The 12910-nt window shown below is 44.6% G+C and overlaps 1 protein-coding gene across 1 annotated transcript; it reads right to left on the bottom strand.

Moving 5' to 3' along the window:
* Positions 1 to 702: 702 nt before the first annotated feature.
* Positions 703 to 9495, bottom strand: LOC138065793 (myelin protein P0-like). The gene is made up of 4 exons (XM_068931202.1): positions 9270 to 9495; positions 4070 to 4513; positions 1972 to 2112; positions 703 to 814 (listed from the first exon to the last, which is right to left on the bottom strand). The coding sequence occupies exons 1-4, from the start codon at positions 9334 to 9336 to the stop codon at positions 810 to 812; spliced, it is 657 nt and encodes a 218-aa protein (XP_068787303.1). The 5' UTR covers positions 9337 to 9495; the 3' UTR covers positions 703 to 809.
* Between the last annotated feature and the right edge of the window lie 3415 nt (positions 9496 to 12910).

The following is a 12910-nucleotide window of genomic DNA, read 5'->3' as shown; positions in this document are numbered from 1 at the left end:
GTACAAATAGTGTCACGTTCCCTTTCACTGCCTGCCTGGGAATCAATTATCATGTCAGGAAACTAGGCCCATGGAGAGCATCATTCATGTCAAACAAACAAATCTGTCATCTCCTCTTTTTTTTTTTAAAGATTATTTGAGACTTATATTAAAACACTATATCTTCATCTGAAAGATTAAAATAAAATCCCACTCTGTCACCCAGGGGTAGTGTTCACATGGGCCTTCTCTGCTGCTTTGTTAGAGGACTGTAGGCCACAGCAAGTCACCACAACAAGATCCTCTGTACCAAGAGGTGCAGGTAGATGAGAATGATGCCTGCACCCATGGAAGCAAAGCATTTTGGGTGAATAGGATGAGATTTCCTAGGGCGGGTGCTAGATACTGGGCAGCCTGGATAGGTCACAAAACCATCCTTCTGTCTCTTTTGAAGGGTAGCTGACAAACTTGGAGTACCACCTTTTAAAATAAGAAGTAAAGGGAAACACCCAAGATATCTCATCAGAGTCTAGATTGAGACATGTGACCAAACTAAGTGGGCCTTCAGTGGATCTTAATGCAAACTCCTTTACAAAAGACTGTTCTGCTCCTTACTGTAGGAGGATGTTGAATATGCCACTGTGGTTGTTGAAGCTGCAGGATAAAGAAATATACTTTAAAAAAAATCCCAAAGACAATGTGTACTGAGGTGAAGGCTTTTATTACATGTAGAGATCCCTTTTGGCTTACAAAGTGTAACAGGTCGTTCCATGTAATAAACTGTTTAGTCTTTGCATCTTCCAGTGATTTCTGCAATACTGCAGATCGAGCTATGCTGAGCAAGAAGGAGAGGAGAGAATGAGTGATACAGAGTTAGTACAACACAGCGATAAACGCTTCCAAGGCTATCTGTTAATTAAAGATGTTACTGAACTCTGTTCATCCAGAGGGTTTGCATAAAGGGATGGTGTGTGGGAAAAATCAGCCTACGCATGTGTGTGCTCCACTCAGCGAAGGCTGGAAGAATCCCTTCGGTGAGAGGGAACACAGCCACCTCGCTGTGTCCACGTTCCCGGCCAAGCTGGCCTTCGGGTGGCGGCAGCGCTCTAGTGAATACCAAGTGCGGCTCTTAATTAGTCACTTCGAGGATGGGATTTTTTTTCAGGAGGCTGAGTAAGGCTTTGAGTGCCGCCAAGAGAGGTCCAAGTAGCATGGCTCCCCTTTTTGAAATCGAAGTGAGCTTTTCAAAAAAGCCCCATTTAACAAAGCTTGCTGTCAGCAGACGTCCTTCTGAAAGGCAGACCACATCTTGGGCTGCACAAAATGGGAACTAAGCTCATTTCAAAATCTGGCCTTTGGTGTCAGTGTACTATTATTAGACCAGCTGATAGAGCTGGAAAAAAACCAAGCAAATTTTCAGGCAATCAGCCTCTCTTTAGGTCATTTCTTTGGCTCATGTGTGATGAAAACATGTCTATTTTTCCCAACCAGATCAATTGATCTAATAAAAGATATTACTGGGCTTTACAAACTCGTACTTATGCTTCGGCCATCATTTTTGCATGCAAGCACTGTAAGAATACTGATATAAGTATTTAGTTGGTGTGTGGAAGAATGGTCCTTCGGAAGAAATCTAAAAGAACCCAACAAGACCCAAGATGTTAAAAGAGGAAAGAGCATCTCATTGAACCACTCTTTGCTAAAGGTGGCAGTTAAAGAAGATCCTATAGTTTTATTTATAAGTGACTCTTTAGGTCTCTACATGAAACTATACTCAATACAAGCAAAGAACTACTTGAAAAAAAGATGGAATATAGAGCCAGCCCTGTAAAAGTTTCATGCACAGTGCTTATCTCCTGAACCAGATCCCTCACCTGACCAGAGGTAAATGAATGGCTAATTTCTACTTCAGTTAAAAGGGTACCTTTGGGAAAAGGTTATTGGGTTTATCCTTCTAGCAAGTGACTCCAGATTTCATTGTGTGCTCCATACCTTGGCGAGAGCCTTGTTTCATGCAGAGGATACACTTCCTTAACTGAGGGGTTAAAATGATTATCAGAACCACCAAGCCTCCAATACCAGCAGCAACAACCCCAATGATTGTTCCAATCGATTCCTCGATACCAAACAAGCCTAGGGGAGGAGGAAAGGCAGAGAGAGTAACATAAGATATCTTCGAGAGAAGTACGTGCAATGCAGCTGGCACATAGTTTTCTGCAGTGACTGTAGAGGAAGCTACTTATTATGATATTGATTATGTCCTGTTTGACATGAAATCATGGGCTTGTACAGGAGAGAGAGTATACTATATGACAGAGTTATTGATTTATTTCATTCCTATGTAGGAAGCTGCTATACTTTGTGGGGATTTAAGGACAGCACAACCTCTTTTCTGTAGCAATCTCCACTAACACCTTGATGCTGTGGAATGGCAAAAGATGCTGCTGCCTGAATTAATGGGACTTGTGCCCGTATGCTCTATTTTTAAATAGAAAAAAATACCTTAACACATTTTGAGAGTTATCAGTCTCTCTGTGTATCTCCAAAGGAGAGAGACCGCTGTAAAGGGGCAGAGCTCTCCGAAGCTCTTTGTTTGATTTGTTGCTTGCTGGGACTGTTGCATGGTAGAGATGGAGTGATCTTCCCAGGGAGATACCTTATTGTATATAGCTCCAACAAAGGAGGACTAAAGCTGTGGCTTTTCAAACAAGAATGGGCAAAGCTGAACCAACCCCACCCTCCCACATACAGGGAGGTATCCTGTAGCTGGAAACACATTGTGGGGCTGCTCATTCCATCCAAAAAGTGAGGGCAGTGTAGGTGCTATAGAGCAGTTACCTTACTTCAAAATCAATGTCATTTGCTTCATGTAATGGACTAATTAATACAGTCATCTAATTTCTCCTATTAATTTAGATATGTTTTAGGATGGTCTGGATTTGTGACATATAACCATTCTTTATGAGTTATATTTCTCATATCCTCTTGTCCGTTAATTCAAGCATAGTGCAGAAATGATATATTCCACCTTCTCAGGAACACAGAAAGACAATTACACTGGCCAGGGAGCAGACTTTGCAGAAGCACTATGAGCTACTGCGACTATGACACCAAGCCAATGGAAGGTCTCATAACATACGTCATTAAGCCATTTCAGGGGCATGATTTTGTCGCCTCTGTGGAGCTTTGGTTCAAACTGAGTAGTTCTCTAAGAACTAGTAAGAGAGGAACTCAGGCTCAAAAGGACAAAGGCCTAGTGAATCTTAGTGAGCTAGAAGTGTTGATAATGAATAAGGGGGAAACGGCACCATGCACGATTTACTCTTGACATAGAAGGCACTGTTTATTGTTAATTAGATACAGAAACTAATACACCTTCTGATGTGTTGATTTGTTGGGATTGGAATGTGTTCAGCCTAAATGAAAAGGAGAGCTGGTATGACACTTCCAACTGATAAAGGCAAAGCAAGTTATCTCATTACTTAACAAGTCAGGTGTCTATGTGCAAGGCTGAGAAAAGATAGCATGGCACTTTTCATGATAGTTTGATCTTAATGTGAATGAAGCTAGGCAGAAGCAATATAATGTGATCCTCATGTTTAGTGGGGGATTACTTCTGTCATCTACAGTTAAGGAATGAATATGTAAATTATTGGTTTGGAGAGAAATAATGTCAAAAAGGGGAGTTTGGAGCTGTTTCCTGGCATGATATGAATGACACCTGTCGTTCATGTGGGTTCTGCCAAACAGAGCTGTCAATACAAGCAAACTTGTCTGGCTGTTTCATTCTTGGCACTGACTTTGATTCTAGTGATAAAATTATTCCTTCTTTTTTTGGTTCTAAATGCCCGTCCTTATAGTAACACCCATGTGATTGTTTATAGGGACAAGCCAATTGAAATTAGCCATCCAGACAAAAGGCACGAGAAATGGCACTGAGCAATTATGCTCTGTGAAACTATCCTCAGAGTTTTGCCCGACCATGTCTGCTAGAGGTCAAACAGGCCAACTGCCCTCTTTCTGCAAGTGTGTATACCAGCTTTGGAGGAGGAAAAGGGAGAAAAGAATAGAAAGTAACATCAAATATTACCCAGAGCCCTCCTGATCCTGAGCTTTGTGCCGTCTCCTGTCACCACCTTCCCATCTGGAAGTGTAACCGTGCAGAAATAAATACCGTGGTCACTGATCGTCACATTGAGGATCACCAGGGAGGCATCCCCCTGGGACAGGTCTCCACTCATGAAAACCCTGGAGTTATTTGGCAAGACGGTCACATTGTTCTCTAGCAGGTCCATCCGCCCTTTTTCATCTTCTTTGTACCACTTCACCGTCAGCTTAGACAGGGAAGGCCATTGGGGACTGTTAAAGTGGCAATTTAAGACCACTCTTTCACCCTCTTTGGCTTTTTCCTTGGCTGGTTTTTGAGTCACAGAAAGGTGCCACAGCTCTGGTCTTGCTGGGAATGGAGGCTGCGCTGTTATATGGCTTACAGCTGCATTCTCCTTGCTTGCACTTCCGCCACTAACACCAACATCTGCATCAGAAAAGAGGGAGAAGAAGAGAGTTGAGGCTGATAGGATAATAAACTATCCAGCTGTTCCTGAGCTGTAACCATGGCAAAGAGGGGCTCCTGGAATTAGGACTTGGTGGTAGTCACTGTTATTATGACAAGGATTTTTTCCTAATTCCTGCTTAGATTATGTTCACGTGTATAAATAAGCCCTTTCCTGGCCCTAGAGACAGATTATTGTCATTGTCCAACGGATTTGGGTGAAATTTAGAGAGTACATTCAGCCACATTTCCACAGGGAACTCTGCCCTGCTCCTCTTTCTTCCCACCCCAACAAGCCTCCAGGCCCAGTGTTCCTACCTCAACTGTTTTCAAGGCAAAGCAAAAAATGTATGAGCCCCTACACACAGGCGGCTCTGTTCTGACAAGTATAGTGAATATGTGTACATCCTAATGCAACTGCCTGCATCCCAAAACCTCTCGTGAACTTCCTAGGAATTTTGGCATATTCCAGTGCAAGAATAGAAAATTTTGAAACTGTGGAAAGAAGTCTCCTTTTTCAGGGGCTGAACACCCAGCAGATGCTATCAGCAGGCTGGGGGAAGGCATGTTAGCATTCTGCAAGGGGAGAAGAGATGGTTATAGCTGAGCCCAGGGTAGACAGTGGTGAGAGGCACTGACTGAAATCTATTATGCATCTGTTTTACAGATAAAGCTGGAAAGTACAAAGATGGGACTGGATTTTCTGTTTGACTTGCAGAAAGGTAGTTAAGCTAGTCTGCCTGGGCAGCCCACGTTCTGAAACTGTTTTTCAACAGCTTAGAGTTTGAAAACTTGCAGCACATGAAGTAGCTGACTCCATTTTGACAGCTAACATGCTGCAAGATAGAAGATGCACCTGAAGACACTGCCTGACTATCATATTTTAATTAAGAGGACTCTGGACAGTATACTGGGTGACATCTATTCTCTGTGAAGGAACCATATTATCCTGCTACTCTTGGTTACAAAAATACAGACAACATGCTTGTAGTAGAGATTTAAAGCTGCCTTCTCCGATGTAACTGCTAATCATAGTATCAAACAGCCTCAAGCTAAGGGTAGTATGAGTGTATCTCATTTCTGGAAACAAGCCCAGGCTCAGAAGATGAGAGGAACACTTGCTCTCTCAAATCCCCAGCTGGAACAATAAAAGGGGAAAACAAACTCTTAAAAATAAACCAACAGCAATCACCAAGAAGGAGTTAAAACCAATTCTTGGGAAAATTTCTTCTGTTGTTTCATTTTCTTTAAGTAAAGTAGCCTCCCTTCACACCAGTTGGTGCCTTCTCAAGGATTCCAGGCCATTTCACAGTGAGGATCTCAATTTTCCATTGTCTTGAGCCTTTTATAGCCTTTCTAAGGGTGTGAAATGCTATTGTTTGGGTCTGGTACTGCTTTACAATCACAATAGCCTCTGTATGTTCATCGGTAAATGTCCCAAGGCCACGGAAAATCAAAACCCTTGATGATCTGTTTGAGAGTTACTTGAAGGGCTCCCCCAGGCATGCTTCTGTACAAAATCACAGTTGTATTCATAGTTATTATTATTTATGACTTGTATGGGAGTAGCACTGGTAATTTCTGACAGACAGCAGGGCCCCAGTTGTTCTAGATGCCTTATAAAAAGATTGAAATATCAGACAAGAGATAACCCATGGATGCAAAACTTTAGGAAGTAGAAGCTGGCTATGAAACTAGCAAGAACACAGCACATTACATGCCTGCTGTTCCAAAACGGCTCACGAGAGGTGCCCACAGAAAGTCACATGCAGCACCACCAAAACCCAAACCACCTGGCAATTTTTCAACAAAAAGGTTTTTTCATCAGAAACCCCCCAGTTTGCCAAAACAGAACGATTTCCTGAGATGGTCACAATTTGCACCACCCTTTTGCCAAGAATGACTTTCCAGTGCCAGGCGAGGATGTTGGTCACAGCGTGAACATGAGGGAGAATAGAAGGAGGAGAGCTGGTTATCCTACGCTTCTCCCTGTGCGCCCACAGAGGACAAAGTAGAAGCCAGTCCCTGCATGCAGTCGACAGAGACCTATGGGAGGGAGCTGTGTCAGCCAGCAGTCTAAAAACATAACAAGGAATAAGGTCTGGGAAGCGCTATTCAATGAGAAATTTCTAGAGTTTTCTTCCCAGGTCTGTAAACCTCCCCACCTCAGCCCAGACACCTGAATGGAGGAGCTGAGAGGCAACAGCTGCACTTCAACCGGCCCAGAATCAGCTTCAGAAAGCTCTGCCCCATCAAAGCCCTGAGTCGTTGAAAACGCAAGAAATGGTCACAGGAAGTCTCCTATCTTATATAACTCATGCAAAATCCAAGTTTAATCAAATTCCCTGGGTTTAGGGGTGCACAGGAACCCCCCAAGTTCATTCCAAACAGATGAGGGGAGAAGGGATGGCACCAGCTGACTGCCTCAAAGTCAGAATTTTGGCTTAGTACCCGGAACCCTGATCCATGGGAATTGGATGCCTGAGAATTAGGGACCCAAATACGATTGTAGTTCTGGATGTGCAGTCCCCTAAAATGAGTAGCCCTAACTAAAGACACCAGATGAAATAACCTCAGGTTCACACGTAATCTTACTGATGAGCCCACTGGAGCTGCTCAGGGGAAACTGAGGTCCAGACTTTGCCTTTTCCAGTTACATTACAGTATAATGTATTCAATAGTCATAAAGGTTGAAGTAGCTTGACAAGGTACTTTGACAAAGTACAAAGAGTAGTTGAAATACTCGACAAAGTTGAGGTAGTTTGACAACTAACAGTCTCTGTGCATCAAATATTCCGATATGACATATTTGGTGATTTGTTAGCATGAATTTGAGCAGGTTTTGTAATGAATACTCTTTTAAAATCCCTGTTCATTGACCATTATCTTCACTGGACACTGCTGCTTTAGCTAGAGTAGTAAGCAGCTAGCTTGTTTTCAAGGAAAGGCAACAAAATTTCTATTTAATTGTCATTTTTTTCCCTTCTTCTCCACTATAAGCATTCCAGTCTTATAATACACACCCCCAGAAATACAATTACGATTTTTATTACTTTTAATGATGCAAAAGTATCATTACTGATGTATCATTTTACACAGTCACTTAGTGGCATAGAGAACATAACAGCGCAGAAACAATATGCTCTGATGTTGTCTCTATTCACCAGGAGTTTTATTTCCACCTCCTACAATAGAATAACTGGCCTTGTCTCTGTGTCATCCCACATCTTTGATTCAATACATATCATGTAACTTCCAGCTAATTAGGAAAATTAAAATGCAAAGTTTTAGTGCCCGCTCTGTTTGATGGTTCCACTGAGAAGGTCATAGCATAGCCTCTATATGTCTTTTTTTTGTTCCTTTTTGGGGGGGAGGAAGTTGCAAAACTGGAACATACTACTTCACTGATATTTAAATACACAGTGCCCTTATCCTATTGGCATCTGGGAGTATACCATGCCAAATGCCTTGTTGACTCTGCTTCAAAGACCTTTTTATGTCAACTACTTCATTAGTAGAGTGATGTGCAGGTCCCCTGTCATGTGGGGAGTAGGGCTCAGTTCCCCAATGGGGAGGAAGATGAGTTTTTCTGGTGAAAGCACTTAAAAGCTGGCTAGAAAGAATACTGAGAAATACAGCAGGGATGATCTTGTCTTGACCTGGAAAAACATTTAGATGATCTAATAGGTCATTGTCACATAAAGCCAGTAGTTCAGGCCAGTTCTCAGCCATGAGGGGGGAAAGCTCTCTGGGACTCCCTGCAACGTGCCAACATGCTCCACGCTTAACAGTACTAATAGGGCATCTGCCAACCCATCGGCCAATCCTTTAAATAATCTGCAGGTTGATACTTTCCTGTATAAGGCCATATCTGTGGCTGTGACTGAGAAACACACAAAGCAGGCTGGAGGAGGTAAGGATGAAAAAAATCAAAGGATAAAATATATATGTGCTCTCTCCCAGTCCTGGAAGCTCTAACTTACTCTTTGGTCCCTGGAGTAAACCAGCGCAGCCCGTAATGCCAGCTGCCAACAGCGTCGGGGAACCAAAATGGTAGCTGGAGCTCAGTGCAAAGTTTGATCTTTCCAGTTGTGTCTCCTCCCCTTTGTTCATGCTCGGTAGATGGAAGAGAGGTTGACAGTAAACAGGACTCAACTTCCAACCCACAAAAAATCCTCTCATGCTGGAATGACCACCTTTTGGATGCCTTTTGAGCTCAACTTCACACTCAGCTTGTGCCCTGAGGGTGATTTACAAGCTCTATCCAGCTCCCAACTGTCAATGATTGAGCGATCAAAGACTGTACATAAATCATCTTTATTTATATGGCTTTTGCCCTGAGCTGAGATAGACTTTCACAAATGGACATGAATAACTACCTTGTGAGGATAACTGGTTCCTAATACGTCAGAAAACCGAAAGAGAAACGAAGCTTCTACTAATGATGGTACGCAGCCTTTCTTCTTGAAAAAGACAGGCAAACACACTCTTTCTGGAAAGATAAATTCCACCCTGGGGATCCAATTCAAACAAACATTTTTATTAGCTATACAGGAATGTATCTACAAACAAAACAGTCTTTTAATACAGTGTACAGCACTGGATATATAGTTTTCCTGCATCCTGAGGAAGCCCTCAGGGGAAAGTGGCTTTTTGAAAAACAGAAAAGAACCTCTCAATCCAAGCTCTGGAAATAAGCTACATTTCTTAAAATTAAGGAAGGTTTTTCGGTACTCACCCACCAGTAAGAAGAAGAGAAGTGAAGACGCTGCAGCCCTACCGAGCTTTCCAAAATGCTGGCTCATAGCGCTAAAGTATATGGCCTCACTGTCTTTCCCTCTCTCTTCAGTAGTATGGGCAAAAAAGTATGCGTGTGTTGTTGCAACAGGAGCTCACGTTCTGCCCAGTGAATGTCACACTTACTAAAGTTACCGCAGCTTTGAGTTCACAGTGCTCTGCTTGCTGCCTGGATGACAGCCACATTTTAACTTACAACAATGACTTCCCAGGGGCTGTTCTGATGAAGATGCTGAAAATGCTCTAAGAGCAGAGGGAGGATAATCTGTTCCTTTTTCGCTTCGGCCTCCTATAAACCAGAACTTTGGGCTGAGTACAGAATACTCAGGTATTCAGGAGAAGACCTCTCTGCTGCTCACCCCCCACTAGAGAAAGTGAGACAAGAAAGAGCCTTGGCTTGATTTTCTGAGCAGCTGGGCTCCTATTATTCGTACGGACCGTAAAGGAAGCTACGGGAATTCAGACTCTCTGTGGCTATATTCACCCTGTGTACGTACCTAAAATATATCCTCAAAGTTTTTGTGGGTTTTTTTCCCAGCAAAGAACAAATGCTGATTAACCAAAAGTTGATTACTTAAAACTCTATTTAAGTAAAGGTCGTCTATGCCACCCGGGTGAAGGACAAAACATAAATAAACAGATGGCCTACCTGCAAAACTAACTTGTGTGCTCTAGAGGTGAAAGCTGGGGTTCACACAAAGGTACAGACACAACACTCCTTGGTGGGAAGAGCTCCAGCAGCCCTAAACCCCGCCTGTAACATCCAGCCCTGCCAGCAGTGTTACAGCTGTACCGAGCACGGCCCTTTCCAGCTAGCTGCCTGACATCTCTTCCCTCAGATACGGGATTAGGGATTATGGTGGACTTTTCTAGAAGCCTGCTGGCTTTATCTAATGATTTTGCTTATCTTACAGAACCCTTCAGATAAATCAAATTATACTTTAATATCCAGTAAAGACTCCATTCCACATCCATTGAAACACAAATAAAGCACATTTCTGTTAGGAGAGGCATGCATGTTACTTCTGTTCCTGTACTTAGAAGTAAAAAGGACCAAAAAAAAAAACCCACCGTGAGGAAAACTGCCACAATGCTACCGTTGTATGGCTTTCTTGAATACTCTGCTCATTAATTCTGTGATTTGCATCTTTGTGTGTGGATGCTCCATAGTAACCATTTCAAGAAATTCCACGTCTGGCTTCCAAAAATCTGCTGACCAGGTGACACCAAGAGGCACAACACATTCTTTGAGTGACCATCTGTTGCTCTAGCTTTGATGTGGTGACACCTGTATCGGAGAGTAGGGTAGGCGAGAGGGGAGGACAGCTAAAGAACATAAAAGGCAAATATTTCTTCCCTGTTTTAAATGGGTTGGAAGTGTGGGAATACCTGGGATTACCAGGAAGGGATCACTCAGAAATACCGTATGTATGAAGACGGGAATTGGGACCAAAAGCAGAGCAGCACAGCACTTCAGCAGAAAGTTGAAAGGTGAATCATGAAGCTCTTCTGAAGGGAATATTGACGAGATCTATGAAAGAAATGAGTTGTAGGAGTCAAAAACAATCAAGATTTTGAAGAGCGAATAATCAGTCAAGTCAACGGTACTTGGCAGATCAAGCGAAATGAGAATGGTTTAGTCACTGGCCATGACTGCGTATCAGAGAAATCAGCATGGGAAGGTGGTATTAGATCATAGGAGTTGCAAACAGTATTTGGTTTAAACATCAAGTGTTGGGTGCTGTCCTAAAAAATCCTTAAGTGTGTCCTGATGTGTCCATAACTGCAGCTATTCCTGCAGCTGCTGGTTATATTCATTTCATCCTGTAATAGTAATTATTTTGTGAATCCTCCATTAAATAGGACATGCTCGAGCAAAATTGTCAGGCCAGCCAGCTTCTAAGCCAGGCAATACGAAGGGGTTTTGGTGTTGCTAGCAGTCATCATTTGAATGTGAAGCTCCTCACATTTGGATAACACAGTGTGATTAAGAGAGAATCTCACCTTTGGGATAAAAAGAAAAGTAATCTTGTCCCCTGAGTGTTGTCGAGAAAAGCTTGAAAAAATTTGAATTTCAGCGGTCCAAATCAAGAAAGCAAACAACAAAAAAGAAATAAAACGTGCATCCTTTTTAGCACCTTCTTGTAAAATGCAAGGACTTGCAGTTGTCAGCGTTACAACTGTCGTGGCTGGGCCCAGGGCTGCGAGGGGACCTCCGGGGGACTTCTGTCACCTTCACTAATGCAGCGGTGCGGTGCGAGGCTGAGCGCTTCCCCTTCAGGAAGGGCCTCAACTCGCTTTCTGGGGCAGCAGCGAGAGAAACCACTCGTCCGATGACAGCCTCCACGCTCGGCGGGGAAAGCAGTGCTGCTGCGAGGTTAGGGCTGCGCTGGGAGATGGGCCCGGTGGGGGGAAGCGCTCGGGAGCCCGACACGAGGGGACGGGAGAGGGGGGCGGCGGGACCTGGGGCGATGCGGGAGGCTGGGCAGCCGGAGGGGAACGGGCACCTAGTGCCCCAGCCATCCGAAGCAGCCCTGACCCAGCGCACCAACCCTCAGCTGCTCCTCCCGCCGGTAGCGCCACACTTCCCTGGCTCTCTGTAGCCCGGTGTTTGGCTCTGGGCACTGCATTTACCATGCTAAAAGAAGTGATGCTCCAGGTGAGCGGCTGTGTCCCCTGCCCTGCCATACCTGCCATGCCACCAAGGCCTTTTGCATCCCTCCCTGTCGTACCTTCCCTCCACAGTGCCGTTATCCCTGCCCCTTGCCTACTAACCAACGGGTGAGCAAGATGGAAATGTTCTTGTCATGTCACAGTGCTCTTTTATTTCCTCTCATATGACCGGAGGGCACAAGTGCGCAGGCCATCATAGTTTCAGCTGGGTCCACTAATTTGAAGGGCGCTACGTGGCGGCGTTGAACTTGAAGCCCAGCTTTCAAAATCTGGGGTGCTCACACCCCTGACAAACCATTTGGCACAGCTCAGCAGCTTTACAGCGGAGAGCTTGAGTTCCTTCAGACGAGTTCCCTGAAACGGAGAGGGCGGAAATCTTGCCTTCCCTCTCTAAGCAGGCTAAGTGTGTGAGATAGACAGATGGATAGATAGATAGATAAATGGACAGATGGATAGACAGATGTAGATGTGTTAATTACAGAATCCAGCGGAACGGCGTGTGAAAAAACAATCTGCTTTCTCCCCGCACCGCTTGTTCCCTTTATCTCACTCCCTTGGTTGCTCACCTCTGAAGACACCCCGGACCGGAGGGCAGGCCTCAGCCCCGCTCCCTGCCGTGCCCTTCCTGGGGGCAGCCCCGGCGCCCGTGCTGACCCCCCTGCGTGGGGACACGTAGAGCCATTCACTGGGGCGGGAGGGAGGGCAGAGCAGTAAAACCCGAGCTCCTGGCCCGGTAATGGCAGGCACACGACGGGGCTCGGGAGCCCACCTGGAGGAGGTCCTGGGAGAGCAGCTCTGCTGAGCAAGGGGGTGTCCCGAAAACCCTGGTTTGGCGGCGTTGCCCGCGTTGGCCCTCTAGGTGGCTCTCTGCAGTAGCGTTTGAAACGTCTTTTCCACCTACCCCCCCAC

Source organism: Struthio camelus, chromosome 1 (assembly GCF_040807025.1).
Source record: "Struthio camelus isolate bStrCam1 chromosome 1, bStrCam1.hap1, whole genome shotgun sequence".
Taxonomy (NCBI): Eukaryota; Metazoa; Chordata; class Aves; order Struthioniformes; family Struthionidae; genus Struthio; species Struthio camelus.
This window is presented reverse-complemented; position numbering and strand designations above follow the sequence as displayed.

Bases quoted from the DNA above. Each gene is read 5' to 3' on its own strand.
- LOC138065793 (XM_068931202.1), bottom strand. From the start codon at position 9,336: ATGAGCCAGCATTTTGGAAAGCTCGGTAGGGCTGCAGCGTCTTCACTT. The intron at 4,514-9,269 runs GTGAGTACCGAA...TTTCTGATGCAG, and splicing joins TCTCTTCTTCTTACTGGTGG to ATGTTGGTGTTAGTGGCGGA. The intron at 2,113-4,069 runs GTAATATTTGAT...CTCCTCCCCTAG, and splicing joins CAGGATCAGGAGGGCTCTGG to GCTTGTTTGGTATCGAGGAA.